We start from the raw sequence: 18170 nt of genomic DNA, 5'->3' as shown, positions 1-18170 counted from the left end.
AGTCCATGTTGACGGAAAACTTTTTAAGAACGACGAAGAAAAAAAAGGTGGTTTTCGTTCATGTGGACGTTCCTTTATTCTCCTCATGCCTTTGTTTTGCAGTACAAAATCTCAGTCGCTTTAACGCATCGTAATATTCACATTCTGTGTGAAAGAATTCAGCATTGCCTTTTTGCCATCGCACAAAGAAAAAAGCCCCTGGTGTGTAAAGGTCTTATTACTGGTAGAGTATAGTACACTGTGTTTTGAGCCGTTTCATACAGTATATAACATATAGAACCCCACATTCAATGTACCAGACACATAAGCTCTAAAATTATGAAATGAATGGACCACGGAAAGAAATGTCGTGACACAAAGCTGAAGTCAAACTAGTGCCATGTCTGCACTCTTCCAAAATGTTCCTCTTCATAAAGTTTTAATGAGCCAGACTGTTGAATGGCCACATTTACTGAGCAGGACAGTAATCATTTCCTTTGTACCCACATTAACATCCTGAGTGTGGAGGTCCATTTTTGAGCATATCTCTATAGTGAATTATTCTAAACTCATGGTTTGCTAACGTATAGCTTTTCACACTACATATTCTTATTATCTATGCTGTCTATACTCATGCACTCAGCCCCAAATCCATGTAGACATGGTAAATATTTTAAAAAGTTGGGTTTTGTGTATGAGATAATGCTAAGCAAACTTGATTCTTTAATTGTTATCAAATTGGACCAAATTGGAGATGTCAGAGAAACAGAACCAAACTACAACAGATTCCAAACCATTAGGATGCACAAGGGGTGTACAAAACATAATAAATGAACTACAAATAAACTAAACCTGAATTCCAAACGAAACCGTCTTGTTGTTTCATTGTTTGGAATTTGTAAGTCAACATGAACCTGAATCAGTAAAATGCTCAAATTAAAGTGAAAGTGAATGGGAGTGACAATATCAAACATGGATATTTAATATATTAAGAGCTATTTTTGAGGCAGATTTGAGTGGGATATCAGATGGTGTATGGGGTTGATTCAGAATAACCAGTGTGTGTTCATGGTAATGAAGGAAGATGTCACCCAGTGCAACAGTGTGGCTCAACATATATCAGAGATGTCATTTGACTACACAGCAGCATTGAGTCCATGTTGGAATACTGCTGAATTTAATCTTCAACGACCCTGTTTATGTCTTCTTAGCCTCTAGTGCAACATGCAATACGTGTGTATTAAAGTATTAGGGGACATTTGCATGGAAACTACCTATACTGTAGGACTATAATCCTCAGTGGTATGAGGACAACAAGACCTTTCATTTAATGCAGCCGGGAATTGCAAAACATAAATAGACAGCCCAAGATGTGTATCACTCTGCAGATACTTGCTATGTAAATGAAATATTCATGAAATAGCGGACAAGATGATTCAGCTGGAGAAGCACGTTTGTTGTATGTTGCTCCCTGTTGAAAAGGATGGTTTGTGTCATGGGCACTATTTTATCTCTGGCCGCTGAATGTCTCTGGGGACGGTGAATGATGTTACATTCCAAGTGTGAAAGTGTATAGTGCATTAGTCCAGTGAACCATCAAGCAAATATGCTGCAGAGAATGAATCGCATGAAGTCCTGTTACAATCATTGACCATAAAAGCACTTCCTCCATCCTACCCAATGCTCTTACTTTATAAATTATTAGCATATTTGGTGCATACATTCTTACTTCTCTGAGGATAAACTTTCTTCCTCCGATGATGGGAGTACATGTAGACTTTTCTGTTAAGTAGACTTTGCTCCTGCTGTGTGACAAAGTTCACGGTAGCAGGGATATCACAATGTTGGACAGGGAGGTCGATTCAAAAGGTACACCACGGGTCACCTGATGGTCACCAAGCTGGAGGCGGTTCAATGGCACAGTAACCTGTGTAACCCTACTTCCTACTTCGCCCTTTCTGTGTACACAACTTTCTTCTTATCTTCATCTCAAGACACACCTGTATAGTTTCATGAGTGTATTTTGAATGGTTGTGATGCGATTGCAGTGACAAAGTTTGTGTGTGTGTGTGTGTGTGTGTGTGTGTGTGTGTGTGTGTGTGTGTGTGTGTGTGTGTGTGTGTGTGTGTGTGTGTGTGTGTGTGTGTGTGTGTGTGTGTGTGTGTGTGTGTGTGTGTGTGTGTGTGTGTGTGTGTGTGTGTGTGCGTGCGTGTGTGTGTGTGTGTGATGCTAGCACACAATCTGGTAGAGTACACGTAGTACATGTATGCTATGTCATGAGTATCCATTGCTGCTGTAAAGGAAAATAAAAAATAAAATATGTGTGCGTGTTTGTAAGCTGGCAGAGTTTATAGTAGAACACTTCTTCAGGCCATCTGACAAAACCACGTGGCTCACATCGGTCAAACTAAGTTACTTTCACTGAACCACGGCAAATTGACAAACAGTAGTGTGAGTTTGAGTTCAAGGAAGTTATTCATGCAAAATGCAGATTTGCTCTCAAAGTGAATTCCTTTTAAAGATGACTGAGATTGTGATCTGTATAAAACTGACCCATCTCACCACGTACAGTCAAAATACTGGAGAGGCTGCTGACCCTGCACTATTTTGTCAACATTATCACTATTTTTAAGAGGAGATGTTTCTATGCAAATCCAGTAATCTAGGATATTTTCCCTCTTTGCTTGTCTTGCCTATAGCCAATGAAAAACATTTATGCAGACGACGGCTCCCCTCTGTGTCCGCGGCCGGGCCCATTCTTCTCTGATGGCCGTCGGCGGGTGGACTACGTGCTGGCATACCAGATCCAGAAGCCCAGCAGCATCCGGCGCCAGTCCTCCAGGTTTGGTGACAATAATTTCATCCGGCGTCTTCGCCGCAGCCTGAGCATGAGAAGCAGCCGCGCCCCGCTGCAGCCAAAGGAAGACCCGGAGATCGCTGCCCAGGAGCAACGGACTGACTATCATGAGGACGACAAGCGCTTTAGGCGGGAGGAGTTTGAGGAAAACCTCCTGGAGACGGGGCTGGAGCTGGAAAAGGATGAAGGGGTGAGAGATGAATGTCTTGTAGGTGTTGCCTGTCAAACTTTCCACTGTAGTCCTACACCAATCAGGTGATAACAGTGATAACTGTGGCACATTTACTACTTGAACTTTTAAGTCATTTTTTAAACTATGGTTCCTTGCCATTCCAGTCAGCCTTTGAGCCAGTTCACTGTGTGATCGGCCATGTAGAAGAAGCAGCATTGTTCTTGCATTGCAGTGTAGTGAGCAATTCCCAGTGTCTCATTGTAAACCTCTTTGGCTGCTTAGCTTAGCTACATACTTGTTTGTATTTTCAAACAGTAGGTTTTCCTTTGGATATCACAACAGAAAAGGGAAAAAATGTTGAGCTATCTCAGAGTTTGGATGGAGCAGTTAAAACTTCCCCAAATCCAATTAATAACAGGACAGAGCCACTAATGTTAGGCTAACCTCTGATAGCACACAGTACAAAAACATCACACAGTGGAAGTACTAGTTGTGAAATGGGGCATTTTTATTAGTAAACCTCACAAACTAGTATTGGTTAATGTTGTACTCCTTGGAAACAACTAGATAGATACTTTTCAATATTTTACTTTACAAACTTGTTGAATTTGATAGATAACCAAAGCTAAGTGCTAATCCTTCTTAAAGCTCACTTAACATAAAGTTAAGTGAGTGTTCTCATACTGCAGTAGGGCTAGGCGATTTCAGCTATCGACAATGTCTAAGTTGTTGTTGTTGTTTTTGGGACGGTAGTTTTTACTTTATTTGGCTAATTTAATGGTCTACAAAAATATAATGTATCTGGTCTCTATAGCTAATTTCCCCATTTATGATAATTGTACAAGGGGTGAATTTTTACAGCTTAAAGCCGCTTAATGTTACTTTGGTAGAAAAAAACAGCACTTTAATTAAGTGTCCGTTACCATAAATACATTTCTGGCATTTGTAACAAACCACTTGTGATTTTAATAGTGGATGGACCTCCTGCCTCGATAGACAAACATGCATTAAGAAAAGGGTCCCCCCCCCTGCCCAAGATGGTGGCCTCATTGACTTATCGTCCAATGGACAGCAGCGTCCACGTATATATTTATGGGAAGCAACAGGCTCAAGGGCTGCTGTGGGTAGAAGGCTAAGGCAAGGCAAGTTTATTTGTGTAGCACAATTCAACAACAAGGCAATTCAAAGTGCTTTACATAAAACATTAAAAGCCTTTGGGAAAAACAAACACATAAAAGGTCATTTAAAACATAAAAGATGGATACAGTTACAGAAGTTACAGTGCTGTTTACAGATAAGCAGCAGAAAACAGAAAAGTCTTCGGTCTTGATTTAAAAGAACTAAGAATTGCAGCAGACCTGCAGTTTTCTGGAAGTTTTTATATATGTGGCGCTTAAAAACTGAACGCTGCTTGTTAGCCGGACATGGAGATGTCTGTAGCTTATGTTTTTAGCTAATGAAGGACCCCCCTTCTAAACTCTTTAATTGCTGAGTATCACTAACACAAGCACCATGCACACCACTCTGGGAAGGGGAGAAATATAAAGCTGGACAGAACCCTGGTGCTTAGTTATGGTTGCTAAAGTATGATCCGCTGTTCAGGGAAGGATTATGCAGTTATTTGATTTAAACTTGTTTTTTCAGTATTTATGCTCATAGTTGACAAATGCAAAGGGAATGAATGGTCATGAGAAAGCAGGTATAACATCCATCAGGTCACGTGGCAGATTCAGGTGACTGACAGTGGAGAACCTGAGGGTGACAGCACTGGTTCTCCTGGGAATTTGAATGTGTCTGAGAGATAGATTTGAATTACGTTTCCATTTCTTTCTCTCCTCTGTCTCGTTGTCCGTTCAACTCCATCTATCTTTTAAGTTCAGCTGTTGAACAAAACAATCTGCTATTATCAATGTAATGAATGTGTGTGTGTGTGTGTGTGTGTGTGTGTGTGTGTGTGTGTGTGTGTGTGTGTGTGTGTGTGTGTGTGTGTGTGTGTGTGTGTGTGTGTGTGTGTGTGTGTGATTTATTTACAAAAGAAAACTAACTCCAGCCACCATCCAACTAAATTAAACTGGGACAAATTAACATAAAAAAAGCAACCTCAAAGCGAGATGCCCCCTGCCTGCTTCGCCCCTTCGCTCTTGTGAAGACACTTATACCTGTCAGCCTCACCTAAATGGACCCTACCACCTGCCCATGCAATTATGGGATGAGCTAAGCGGACAAAATAATTTAACATTTGATTTGGGGAAACATACAGGTACATGGCCCTCCACAGCAACTGGACAACAGAAACCTGTTATGAACCTGTTGTAACTCCACTTTCAACGCTATCGTCCCAGCTCTGCTGCAGGACAAGACCTCCTGAATGTGCCTGACCCCACCTGACCATCAGCAGCAGTATCCCTCAACACTGCATCCAATCCCCTCTACTCTTTTCCCTGAACACCAACAGCTGGTGCAGTCACCAGTTTGTCAAGTTTCAGAAGTTTGCAGACAACACCACCCTCACTGGGTTGGGATGGATCCACCTACAGATGGTCACCTGGTAGGGACAAAACAACTTGGAGTTCAATGCTCTAAAGACAGTGGAGATGGTTGTAGATTTCCACCCCCATCTCTGTGTAAGTGAGTCGATGCTAGAGTACTTCCACTTCCTGGGGCCCGTTTCACAAAGCAGGTTTAGTGAAAACTCTGAGTCTGTTAACCCTGAAATGAGGGAAACTCATTTCAGAGTTTTCCGTTTCACAAAGGGAGGTAACTCAAACCAGAGAAAGAGGGGTAACTCTAGCCTGTTTCACAGAAAGAGGTAACCTCACCTGGTCGGGTGCAGGTTTTTCTCAACAAACCTTGAGTTTCTCTCTGTCTCCGCCCTCTTTCAGCCACACACGGCATTTGATTTGCTCATTCATTCAGTCAGCAGGCGAGTTTTGGCGTAGTATAGTTCTGTCATCTGTTTTTTCAGAAAATCATTGCAAAAATCAGTCATTAGAAGTTACATTAGGTGGTGACTATTTTCACTACCATGGCATGTCCTTTTGATAATGATCCCGTGGATGAAGGTGCAGAATTACTGCGCAGAGAATTAAATATTCGTCGGGAGATGATTATCAAACTATTGATTATAGATGTTCTTGCATTTCCAGGCAATTCTCTTTTTGAGCGGTACAGTTTCACGTCACAGTCCATCATTACATACACAACCTCATCCGTCCTTACATTTCCAACATTAACAACCAAAGTCATGCTCTCACATCCCAGCAGATATTATGTGTTGCGCTGCGTTTTTTTGCAAACGGGAGTTTTTTTATACAACATATAAAACAGCCACTTACGGTAATATATACTTTACCATGTAAAACATGCTCAAAATGAGGCATCACCATGAGATTGTGCTGAGGTTTTACCTGTTTAAACATTTTTTTTATGTTTCATATTAAGCTGCTGCCAAGTGCGCTTCTGCCCCACGGGAAAGCACCTAAATGAAATAAATTAATAGGCTACCACTCAAGCAGTTTCCCCTGTGATATTATTGTGATTGCAACAGGACTACGTTTAAACTTACGCACTGACCCGAGCAGCAATGTTCTCCCACACCGTCTCCCTCTCTTTTGCTGCTGAAGCGTTGTTATACTTGGGGTGCACGCGCTTAACTCCAGGTCAAACTACTCTGAGTTGATAAAACTAACGCAAATCTGCTGTTCTGGAACTGAAAACTCAGAGTTTCCTATCTCAGAGTAGATCAACTCAGAGTTCAGGGTTAGACTCAGAGTTTTTTGAACCTGCTTCTTGAAACAGACCTCTGGGCTCCATCTTGTCCCAGGACCTCAAGTAGGAGCTAAACATCAGCTTCACCAAAAAAGCAGAGGATGAACCTCCTATGGCAGCTAAACAAGTTCAACCTGCCCCAGACAATAATGGTGCACTTATACACCTCCATCATCCAGTTCATCCTCACCTGCTCCATTCTTGATTTTTGTCGTAGACTACTTTTCTGTCTCGTTCTGTGTATCTTATGACTGTCATGCATCACAACAGCGAGGACATTTCTTTCTATGTAAAACCTATGCGGCAATAAACCTGTCTCAGATTTGAAAAAAATAACTGATTTTTATAAAGTGTCAGGTTATTTATATATTAATATTATGGATATCTTAGATGTTCCAATTACACACTGTATATTGTGTATAATTGAGAAAAAGCTTTGCTCTCAATTCTAATGCAAATCGAATGTGTCCATTTTATTGCCATTAAATGGAACTGAATGAGGCAAATTCTGTTATCTTGTTGCCTTTAGAGCCAATGAAAGGCACAATTTAGTTGATTTGTTGAAATTCCTGAGTGTACACTTACATTATAATAATACAAAAAAATAAACTCCATATATGTTTAGATTCATAAACAAATAGAACTGACTGATCTAAGTTGGATTTTGTTCATCAATAGACATATTTGAACTGATTCCAGAGCATTACTTTGACGTTTATTCTCATATCTCATCTAAATGTTTGGTAGGCTATATTCGTGGTAGCTCGTGTGCCACTTCTGTTTATTTGCTACATGGGTGGACTGGTGTACACAAAGACATTTGTTTTCATTAATGCAGAACCAGAGCTTGTCAGCTTGATTCAGTTTTCTTTAGAAAAGGCAAATAGAGATAAATTCACTCTTCGCACAGTGAATCATCCATTAAAACCTGCGTTGATAAACCTGTAACATAACATAGCTCAATTCTGGATTTGTCTGTAAATGGCTTCTAGCGGCTCACAGTGTCATACCATGTCATGTAAATTACTCTAAATGTGCGGGAAAACTTTGGAGATAGTTAACTGTGGAGGGCTATAGGGGCTTGAGTGTACCTAGATGATAATTAGCCTCTCAGTGGGAAGATGATACATGATGTGATGGTCTCATTATGGATATACTTAAGTTTCTTTCACCAAGTCCATAATGGTCTCATATCCGTACAGCTTGGTGTTTTTACATTTTGCACTTTCATGGTTGAGAATGTTAATTTAATGTTTAACAAGTTGCAATTTAGTTTTGTTTGTGTGGACTTAAGCATCTACCAACATCCCAGCCCAACCTGCTCTACTGTTCCACCTGCTTCTTCAACATGCTGGGTCAAAATGTGTCACAAACATAGCTGCCAAATGAATTGATCTCCCCACACCCGCACTATCAGAGCTCAATCTCAAAGCCATACTACGCATTACATTTAAAATAGCACAGGACAACACACACCCAGTCAGCCGCCACTTCACCATTATGCCCTCTGGGCACAGGTACAGGTCCCTGGTGTGCAGGAGGGCTTGTTATGGCAAAAGCCTGGTGCCTGCAGCCATAGCAGCCCTCAACAAAAGGGCCAAGATAAAAACACTCTAGATCCACTCTGTCTATATATTTGTCTGCATGTTATCTTGTTGTGGTTGTCCATCTGTTATTATCTGTAGTTGGCTGTGCATAAATGTACTGTGAAGTGAAAAAGAATTTCCTCTTGTGGACAATATATTCTAAGTCTAAAGTCAATATCGATCGCTACGAGGTATAGGTCTACACGTACACACAAGACTAATTATCAAGGGAATCAATAAAATTAATAATAATAATAATAATAATATTATGTATGAATATGTCAGGTAATAACAACCCAGAAAAAGTTTGGACTGATCACAGAAGAAAAAGTCATATTTTCAGTCCTTTTTTGCACAAATGAACTGATTTAGCTAATAATGTCCATTGAAAGTTAGACATTTGAATAACCTTAACTCCTTTTCTTCGCCATAGAACCAAAATAAACACAACATTACAACTCCAGAATTACCATATGATAAAGCATTCTTAAATTTACATCCTCTCATCCTTTTTCGTGTCAAGGACCCCTAAATTGATACACATTTGGTCACAGACTAATGTTTAATTTAGGATTTTAATATAGTTGTTATTTAACCTGATTCAAATTTTATCATCCTTTTCACAGTCACTCACTTTAATTTACAGAAGCATCTGTTTCATTCAGTATGACTTCAGAGCAATGACAGAGCAGATCCATTACAGGAGTTTCCATTAGCCAGCAAATTGATTTTGTCCGTCCATTTAATGAATCATGAATTTATTTAACACTTAACAAAACGAATAATTGACATGCACCTATAATGGCTGTTTTTCAAATGCACATATGCATACAAAGCCCATTTGCTTATTTTTATAAACAGTATATTCATCTTTGCTGTATCATTCCTGCTGCAGCAACCTTATTCAGCAAAACACGTTAACTTCCCACCAGCAGACAGAACAAACCATTTGAATTTGATATATTGAAATACACAATACATCTGTGCGATATATACAGTTAGTCAGCTTGTTTGAATTGGTTGTTATGTATTTCTGTATCCAGACAGGTCAGTGTGCCGAGCTGGAGGGTGTGAAGTGAGTCTGGCAGTGTATGAGTGGTTTTACATAACAGTAGAGACTGCAGAGACAATCCCATATGCAGCATAACAATGTGAGTTTATGCTGAAATGGATACAGAGGATTTTCCTTAGGCTCTACCAGACTGGATTTAAATCTAACAGAAGTGCAGCATGCTGCTCTGCAAGCTGGAATGTTTGTCCCCATATGTTTACCAAATATGTATTGTTTATAGATACATGCATTTAGGAAAGTCATGATTTTCCCCATGTTTCTGCAGTGGGCTCACAGACAATAGTAATTAAATATCCAAACCTTGCATATATTTTCAGACTAAGATCCCTGGAATCGGCTTCTTGAAGATCCACGCTCCTTGGAACGTTCTGTGTCGAGAGGCGGAGTTCATGAAACTCAAGATGCCAACAAAGAAGGTACTCCATCCATCAATAAATTGTGCATTTGTCAAATGCACATTTACCTACTAGTCTTTTCTTAACCTGAGGCTGATTGAGCAGGCTCTCAGATCTGCATTGCTGAGTGGTGACAAGTGTGAGGTTTCCTGTTCCTCTCTCAGTTGCATTCATGAAGCATTGTAACACCAGAATCAGGCCAATTAGTGTTGACAGCTGTTGACAGTTGTTGATAGAAATCCAATAGGAAAGAAACATGCATGAGTAACATTTGAGTGAGTTTGACATTTCTTCTGGGGAGACTGTGCAGCAAAAACCTTAGAATTGCCTTTCAAAATGAGGTATGGATGTTGGCACAAAAAGCCAAACATCAGCTGACTGAATGTTTGAACCCTTCCCTGGATGGTTTGAGCGATACCCGAGGATAACCTCAGAATTCAGACCATGCCAGAGCACACTGACTCAGCTCATGGTTAGAGGCTTATCTTTCAGGTAGATTTAAAGCAGTTCTAGTGTTTACAAGTCAAGTGCTCTTAAAGTCCGTGAATGTGTCCTACCTACGGTCTTGTTTTTTTTCTTTTCATTATATATACTGTACATAAACAATATCTATTCTATTAATGAGCCCATTGCAAACCTACAATACAGTCTGCTTTTGATGTAGTCTTCTCAGAGCGGAAGAATACTTTGTGCATCTATTTCATGAGACAGGTGCTTAGGAGAGGGACGAGTTGATCAAAAATTGAAAACAAACTCCCAAACACTGTCTATCTTGCAGAAATACATTTATTTGCAATATATATGTAAAGTTTTAAAGGCGGAGCAGTGATTCGTCGCCAATAAAAGTTTGCAAGACAGGCAGTGTGCTGCAGTTTGATTTGTAACTTTTGACCAACAAATGGCTCTTATCAAATATAAGCTTAGAATTTAGCTTAGAACACAGAAGAGAATACTGCCTGCTGCCAACACCCAAACAACTCAGGGCTCTCAAAGTGAGTAAGTAGAGCCTTAAAGATATAGGTTATACTATACAAGCTGACAAATTACCTCTGCCCTCTGATCACATCTAAATACTATGGACGGCCATTTTCGCCAATGTGATGGGAGAAAAAACACATCCTCCAAGTCTTTCTCCCAATAATGATCAAGTATCTCCAAGTAATAGCTCATTATTCCCATTATAATAACTTGATATTGTTTAACATGCATTGTCAGAAACAGGCATCTATAAAATACAGTAGTTGGGAATTCAGATCACAGAACCTTTTAACAACGTACCTAGCTCTTGAAGAATCAGTTCTGATGTCACCTGTTTGGGATGCAGAGGAAAGACATGTAGTTCGGAGTTTACGACTAAATGGGGTCGTTTTGCCTCCTTTGCAGGTGTACGAGCTGAAACAAGGCAGTAATCTGGTGGAGAAGATCCGACTGTTCATTCACAAAGTCACAGCTCCTCTTCATCCAAAAGTAGACGCCAACCGGCCACAAAGTGTGAAATCCCTCTCTCACCCTTTCTCCAGAGAAAAGCAGCATCTGTGAGTAAAATCTTTGCCGACTTTCTGCTTTCATTTGTGAAGTGAGTCAAACCGACTAGTGCTAATTCTGTGGTATTTAGGTTTACGGATCAGTTTCATGATGGATGCTGTGACCTATGTACCCAGTAAAAATGCTGTTTAATATAATGTATGTACAATGTACACTGGATCGACGCAATCGCACACTTAAATCAACATATTAATCAGTGTACCATTACATACCAGTATATGCCCAAGTCACAGTTCAGTAGGTCATAACAACTGTCCTCTAACTGTGCCGCCAAGGAAATAGGGTCTTGTACTCCTGTCTATATGTTTAAATGATGTAATAATATGGCATAAAACTGACCATATTCTATGCAAATGAGCCTCATTGCAAAAAAAAACAACAACACAAAAATCGGCACTTACAGCCACACATAGTTACAGTGAAGTGATTAGCGTCTTCAAAGAGTTGGTGGCTAATGAAGCACATTTGTGAGCGTACAAGAGATAGCAATCAAAGCAGATATTTGTGAAGATATCGGGTAAATTTACAGTAGATGCAGTTTTCTGTTTGAGAACACGTAAAGAGCAGTAGAAGAGTGTCATGTTTCTGCTGCTGAGTGAAGTGACAGAGGTGAGACAAAGTAAAAGTGTCTCCTGTGATTTCACAGCTTGGAAGTCGAAGGAGGAAAAGCTAAAACTGACCAACTATTAAATAATTTATTGCAGTTCCTTTCATTGAAATGCGCTGAATGAATTGAAGTTTCCTCCGGTAAACAGTTAAGTACGTACTGTCTGTCTAGAGCTTTTATTGTGAAGGGTAAGAACGGAAGCGCTGACAAGAAGTGATAGTTTTCCATCTGATCCATGCTTGTACGAGGTCTAGCAGCAGACCTATGTGTTGTTGTGTCATAATCCTCATCTGTAAAGAAACAATGTGATTGGTTAAAACAATAACACTTTTTTTGGGTAATATTCACATTCTGTGTAAATGCATTTGTAAAGAAAACAACAGTTTGAAAAACTATATCAACGTGCTAATTAATCACACAGGAAAAAAAGGCCTGGGTGTGTAAAGACCTTTGTCTCTGTCCATTTTTTTCCAGTTCACCTTTGTCAAAATCACAAATGGCCGACTTTTGGACAGAATTACGTCAGGAACGGGTTTTCTTGGTAGTGATGTTAGTTGCCATGGCAATGTCCTCCCTCGGTTGAAAAGTAGCGGCCTATTGCTGTTACCTTTCAACCGAGGGAGGACTTTACATACCAGCGGCTCGCTCTGGTGAAGTGGTTCGACGCGGTCGTTCGGTTTGAACCTGATGTGCTCCCCCACGGCACTTTGAAACCAATTCCATCTTTGTTTTTGTACCTCCACATCTCAACTAGCGTGTCCTCTAACCTGCCCCCTTACAGGGCTCTCCTGCTGCACTCTGGGTAACTCCAGAGGTCTGCCTAGCCAAACAGAGGCCGTGTGTCTGACAAGTGGCTAACACGACACCAGACGAGGGTTAACTCCTCATTACGCTGAGGAAGAGATAGGCTCAGTGGAAACAGATGCACCTCATTCTCTTTGATCAAGGGACCCCAGGAAAACGGAAAAATTGAAATTATCTCAATAAAAGTTATCATGCGAATAAATTATTTATTGCTTAATGTGACATGCCTAACTGTAATATCATGAGCATGAGTATCTTTTGTGAATCAGACCTAGAGGTGGGACAAATAAAGGTTGCAAATGAGGTGCAATTCATGGTGCTATCAGCTGCCACAATCCATTCTTTATTCTGTAACTTTGCCCATCTTTTTTTACAACTTGTTCTGCTGCCCCCATGTGTCTAAAAAACTCTCTTTAGCTTTAAAATGTGGATATCAAAGGAAGAAACCTGGAGGTGGTGAAACACTCATTTGAAGTCTAAACATCAGGAGAGCCATTTTGGGTCCTGACCCTAACTTTGGGAAAGACTGCTCGACATAGATGGCTTCATGATTTAATGTAGTGCAGGTTGATGTAAAGACATGGATGTTTACATCCATGTCTCTCCATGGATGTAAACAAGCTCATAAATAAATGTTGCTCTAAGCTGATGATGTTGCTCTATGTGTGCTCAGAGACTTTTGGGTTTATTTACTTACTTTTGCTGTTTTCTCTCTTCGCTAATATTTTACTTCACCACTGAGATCATTTCTGTGTCTTCCCTTAAACTGCCAGAATAACCTTATAATGCAGTGAGATATTTCAAGTAGTGATTGACCCATACATCTGCCAGCTGATATTATCGGCCAGACCATGCCACTAGTAGAGTTCTGGAAGTCTGCTCTTCAAGACAACAGTGAGTTTTAAACTCACACTTCTCTTCAAGGCATGACATGTTTTTACATCCTTACCATATGATTAATTTGTCCAACTAGAAGAAACTCTAAACTTCAAAATGGATAAATAAGACATTAAGAATACAATCGATCTATTACAGGGGAATGCCAAAGCTTTAATGAAGACTAAATTGTAGGCCTGGAGCCTCTCTTTATAGATGTCATGGTGAATAGGTTTTGTATTTCACTAGATACGTTCAGCCTTCCTGCACTCTCTTCTCTGGGCTGTTACAACAGCAGCTTTTCTCCAGGGTGCCTTTTGCTTACCAGAAATCGTTTTAGCTGTAACAGGTGCAATGACATCTATGATATTCACAATTTTGGAATTAAAGTTGTTTACAAGATCATCAGCATGGCATGGGTTAGAGGTGGTAGCGAGGAGATGGCATTTTTAAAGAGTACATTAGCATGTTCATTGATGTAGCGCTTTTTGACATTCTTTGATTCTGTTTGTGTCTCTGGAATTAAATAAATATTAAAGAAAACACAGAAGTGATCAGATATCTATAGAACTGCTGCCATTGTGGCTCAATGTATTCATACAATCGCTGGTCATGGGATTAAGTAATGCTGACGTTGTTAAGTGGTTCCGTTGTGTTGTAGGAGTTTTATTTAGTGACCACCTGGTTTCGACCCTCTCCCCTACTTGGAGCGGGGTGGAGTTCCCTTGCCATTGCAGTGATATCATAGCACCACCCCCCCCTCAAGAAAAGCTTTAATGATGACAGATTTGTTTTATATGTAGTTGAATATTAATTTGTGCTAATGTTTATCATGTATCAGACAATATCAGCTTAAGAAAATCGGCAGTCTGTATCTGTCATTGGCTAAGGCTGATGGAAGAATAAAATATCCCTAACCCCCCCGGTCTAATTTCAAGTTAGCCTAGGTAGGATATCCTGAAGCAAGAGAGGTGGTGAAAATTCTCTCCATCTCATGGATGTGAGTCATTTCTGTGTTATTGTAAGACTATTAGCAAAGAAGCATTATCTGTTTCCAAAATATATTTCCATGTTTCATGTTGTTTCACCTCTGAGTAATAGCAGAGCAGTTTTACCCACACAGGCAGCACGGAGAGGTAACAACCACTGAGGTGTAAATTGGAAACCCAACAGCATGTGAGGAAGGCTGAAGCGTGATGCTCTCCTGCTGAATTCTGCTGAAGCTCCCATCCTTCAGCTTTCTCTCCCCCAAAGGAAATGAACACAGCCAGCCTGAATCACTAAACCCATTTACATTTTCTCAGCGCTCTGTTGGAGGATTTTGAACATAACAAAGTAGATCATTTAGACTCACTAACTGGATTAACTACAGATAGAAGTCAAGACTTCACGGACATTTCCTGCTCAGTCCCAATAAGTGAAACTGCTTTCAAAGGCAGTGATCAGAAAGAAGGACTGTCTTAGCATTAACGTCAGCCTGCTGGGATGTATGGAGGAGAGAGTGGGCAGCGGGCAGCTATATTTACCGCTCTGACTAACAGCGAGCAGGAGATCTCCCTCCACATCTTCTCCATCGCTTCATCTTCATCAGTTCTGAAAACACATCAGGCCAGTTTCCTGAGATGAAGCCTATACAATTCAGTGTAGAGTGTGGTGTGCAGTGAGTTCATTTAGTCCGCAAGGGGTTCAAAGCTTCGATATTTAGGCTAGACCTGAAATGAATCATGTTGAGGTTCAAATTAATCCTGGATTAAATACATGAATACATTTAACTTCAGATTAATGCTGTCTGTCAGTGGAGGCACACACAAAATTTGGACTGGTTCAGGCACTGTGAAGGCCAACAAGTACTGCCAGCAACACAAGTATGAGTGACAGGAGCTGCCCACTCAGTCATTTATGAAAGGCTTTCAGTGTGTGCACTTCCAAGTGCTTTCTTCTGAGAATTAGTATGATGTACTGAGTCCAGTGGATGAGAAGCACTTAGGTATTTTTACTTAAGTACAGTACTGTTGCAAATAAAAGTGCTGCATTCAAATAAAAGTACAAAAGCCTCAAAATAAGCTGAAGCTACCAACAGTACAGAATATCTAATTATAGAATAATGTATATGGCTTATGATTATTGACTCAGGAATGTGTTCATCACTCTGATATTGCAGCTTGTAATTTTTGGGATAATTATAGTTTATTTATGCAAATTTAATATATATTGCTTTATATACTGCTGGCTAGCTTGTTTATTTCCCCCTGAGGATCAAAAATGTATTATTGATATAATTTCATCATTATTAGTTTGTTGATTATATTTAATTTATTCATTTCAATCTTGAAAGTAACTTAAAGTGAAATTCCTGGGTAAAATCATCACAGGGTCTTTTTCGGCAAATACACTCGAATAAGGCAAGGCCAGGCAAGGCAACTTTATTTGTATAGCACTTTTCATACACAAGGCAGACTCTAAGTGCTTCATAGCACAACATGTCATGAATTAAAATGCATTACAGAAAGACAAAGAGAATAAAAACATAGACAATAATAAAAACAGTGCAGACGTTAAAAGTGCAAAGATTTAGCAGAAAGCTAAGGTGGATAAAAAAGTTTTCAGTCTAGTTTTAAAAGTGGTCAGAGTGGGTGAAAGTCTCAAATCTTCAGGAAGTTTATTCCAGCTGTTTGTTGCATAATGACTGAAAGATGCTTTCCCTTGATTTGAGTTTACTCTGCGAACCACTAACAGATTGGCCTCAGAGGATCTTAGTGATCTAGAAGGCTTATGTAGTAGGAGCATATCAGTGATATACTTCGGCCCTAGACCATGTAGTGATTTATATGTGAGCAGGAGGATTTTGAAATCAATTCTCTGACGTACAGGAAGCCAGTGTAATGATTTAAGAGTTGGTGTAATGTGCTCACATTTTTTGGTCTTTGTTAGAACTCTAGCAGCAGCGTTCTGAACAAGCTGTAGCTGCCTGACAGTTTTTTTGGGAAGACCTGCAAGGAGACCGTTACAGTAGTCTAGCCTACTGGTAATAAAGGCATGGACAAGTTTTTCTAAGTCTTGAGCTGACATGAGCCCTCTAAGTTTTGCTACATTTTTAAGGTGATAGTAGCCTGGTTTTGTTACTGATTTGATGTGACTGTCGAAATGTAAATCAGAATCCATAATAACCCCAAGATTTCTGGCTTTATTTGAAGTTTTCAGGGACAGTGATTAAAGGTGTTGGATGACTTTAAACCTTTCTTTCTTAGCACCAAAAACAATTATCTCAGTTTTATCCTCATTTAGTTGAAGGAAATTTTGGCACATCAAGTGTTTGACTTGCTCAATGCACTGGCACAGAAGATCTATGGGGCGATAGTCATTTGGTGATAGCGCTACATAGATTTGGGTGTCATCGGCATAGCAATGGTGGTCAATGTTATTATCTTACATGATTTGTCCTATTGGGAGCATATAGATGTTAAATAAAGTCGGCCCCAAGATTGAACCTTTGGGGACTCCACACGTTACGTTGGTTTGTTCTGATACAAAGTCGCCAATGGAAACAAAATAGTTCCTATCTTGTAGATATGACTTGAACCAGTTTAAGACTGTGCCTGAGAGTCCCACCCAGTTTTCCAACCTGTCCAAAAGTATTGAGTGGTCGACAGTGTCAAATGCAGCACCGAGGTCCAATAGCATTAATACTGAAGTTTTGCCAGAGTCTTTTTAAGACGGATGTCATTTATAACTTTAATAAGGGCCGTCTCTGTGCTATGAAAAGGTCTAAATCCTGACTGGAGGTTGTTATGGCAGCCAGTAGAAGCCAAGAAAGTGATTTAGTTGTTGGAGTACAACTTTCTCAATTATTTTACTTATGAATGGTAGATTTTAAATTGGTCTGTAGTTGTTGATAATAGAGCCATCTAGGCTTCGCTTTTTTAAAAGAGATTTAATGACTGCAGTTTTGAAGGCCTTTGGGAAATTGCTCGATTGAATAGAGTTATTAACTATTTGCAATACGTCTGTTGATAGGCAGTCAAAAACATTCTTAAAGAAGTTGGTAGGTAACGCATCAAGACAGCAGGTGGATGGCTTTAGATCTGTCACTGTTTCCACTAGAGTTTTAGAGTCTATGGCATTAAAGTTTGCCATCATTGCTGTGTTATTTTGGCCTAAACGGGGTGGTGATCCAACTTTTTTGTTTGAGATATTGATGGCACGTCTGATGCCTTCAATTTTATCAGTATAAAAGAATGCAAACTCATTGCATTTCTGTGTGGAATGGAGTTCGGCTGGTATTTGTGTTGGGAGGTTGGTCAGTCTGTCGACAGTTGCAAATAGGGTTTTGGCCTTATTAGTGTTGCTGTTTATGATATTGGAGAAGAATGTTTCTCTCGCACTTTTTAAGACTAAATTGTAGGCCTGGAGCCTCTCTTTATAGATGTCATGGTGAATATGAAGTTTTGTATTTCACCAGATACGTTCAGCCTTCCTGCACTCTCTTCTCTGGGCTGTTAAAACAGCAGC

The 18170-nt window shown here is 39.9% G+C and overlaps 1 protein-coding gene across 1 annotated transcript in view; it reads left to right on the top strand.

The window, feature by feature from the left end:
- The window catches only part of ano1a (anoctamin 1, calcium activated chloride channel a), a 99693-nt gene that overhangs the window by 24650 nt on the left and 56873 nt on the right, over positions 1-18170 (top strand). The window contains exons 3-5 of the mRNA XM_083914235.1: positions 2679-3026; positions 9752-9850; positions 11213-11364. Of these exons, the coding sequence (XP_083770361.1) occupies positions 2679-3026; positions 9752-9850; positions 11213-11364 (599 nt within the window). The remainder of the gene's footprint in view (positions 1-2678; positions 3027-9751; positions 9851-11212; positions 11365-18170) is intronic.

The sequence above is a fragment of the Echiichthys vipera genome (genome assembly GCF_963691815.1).
Source record: "Echiichthys vipera genome assembly, chromosome: 1".
NCBI classification, from domain to species: domain Eukaryota; kingdom Metazoa; phylum Chordata; class Actinopteri; order Perciformes; family Trachinidae; genus Echiichthys; species Echiichthys vipera.
The sequence above is the reverse complement of the archived record's forward strand: the minus strand, read 5'-3'. Positions and strand labels throughout refer to the sequence as shown.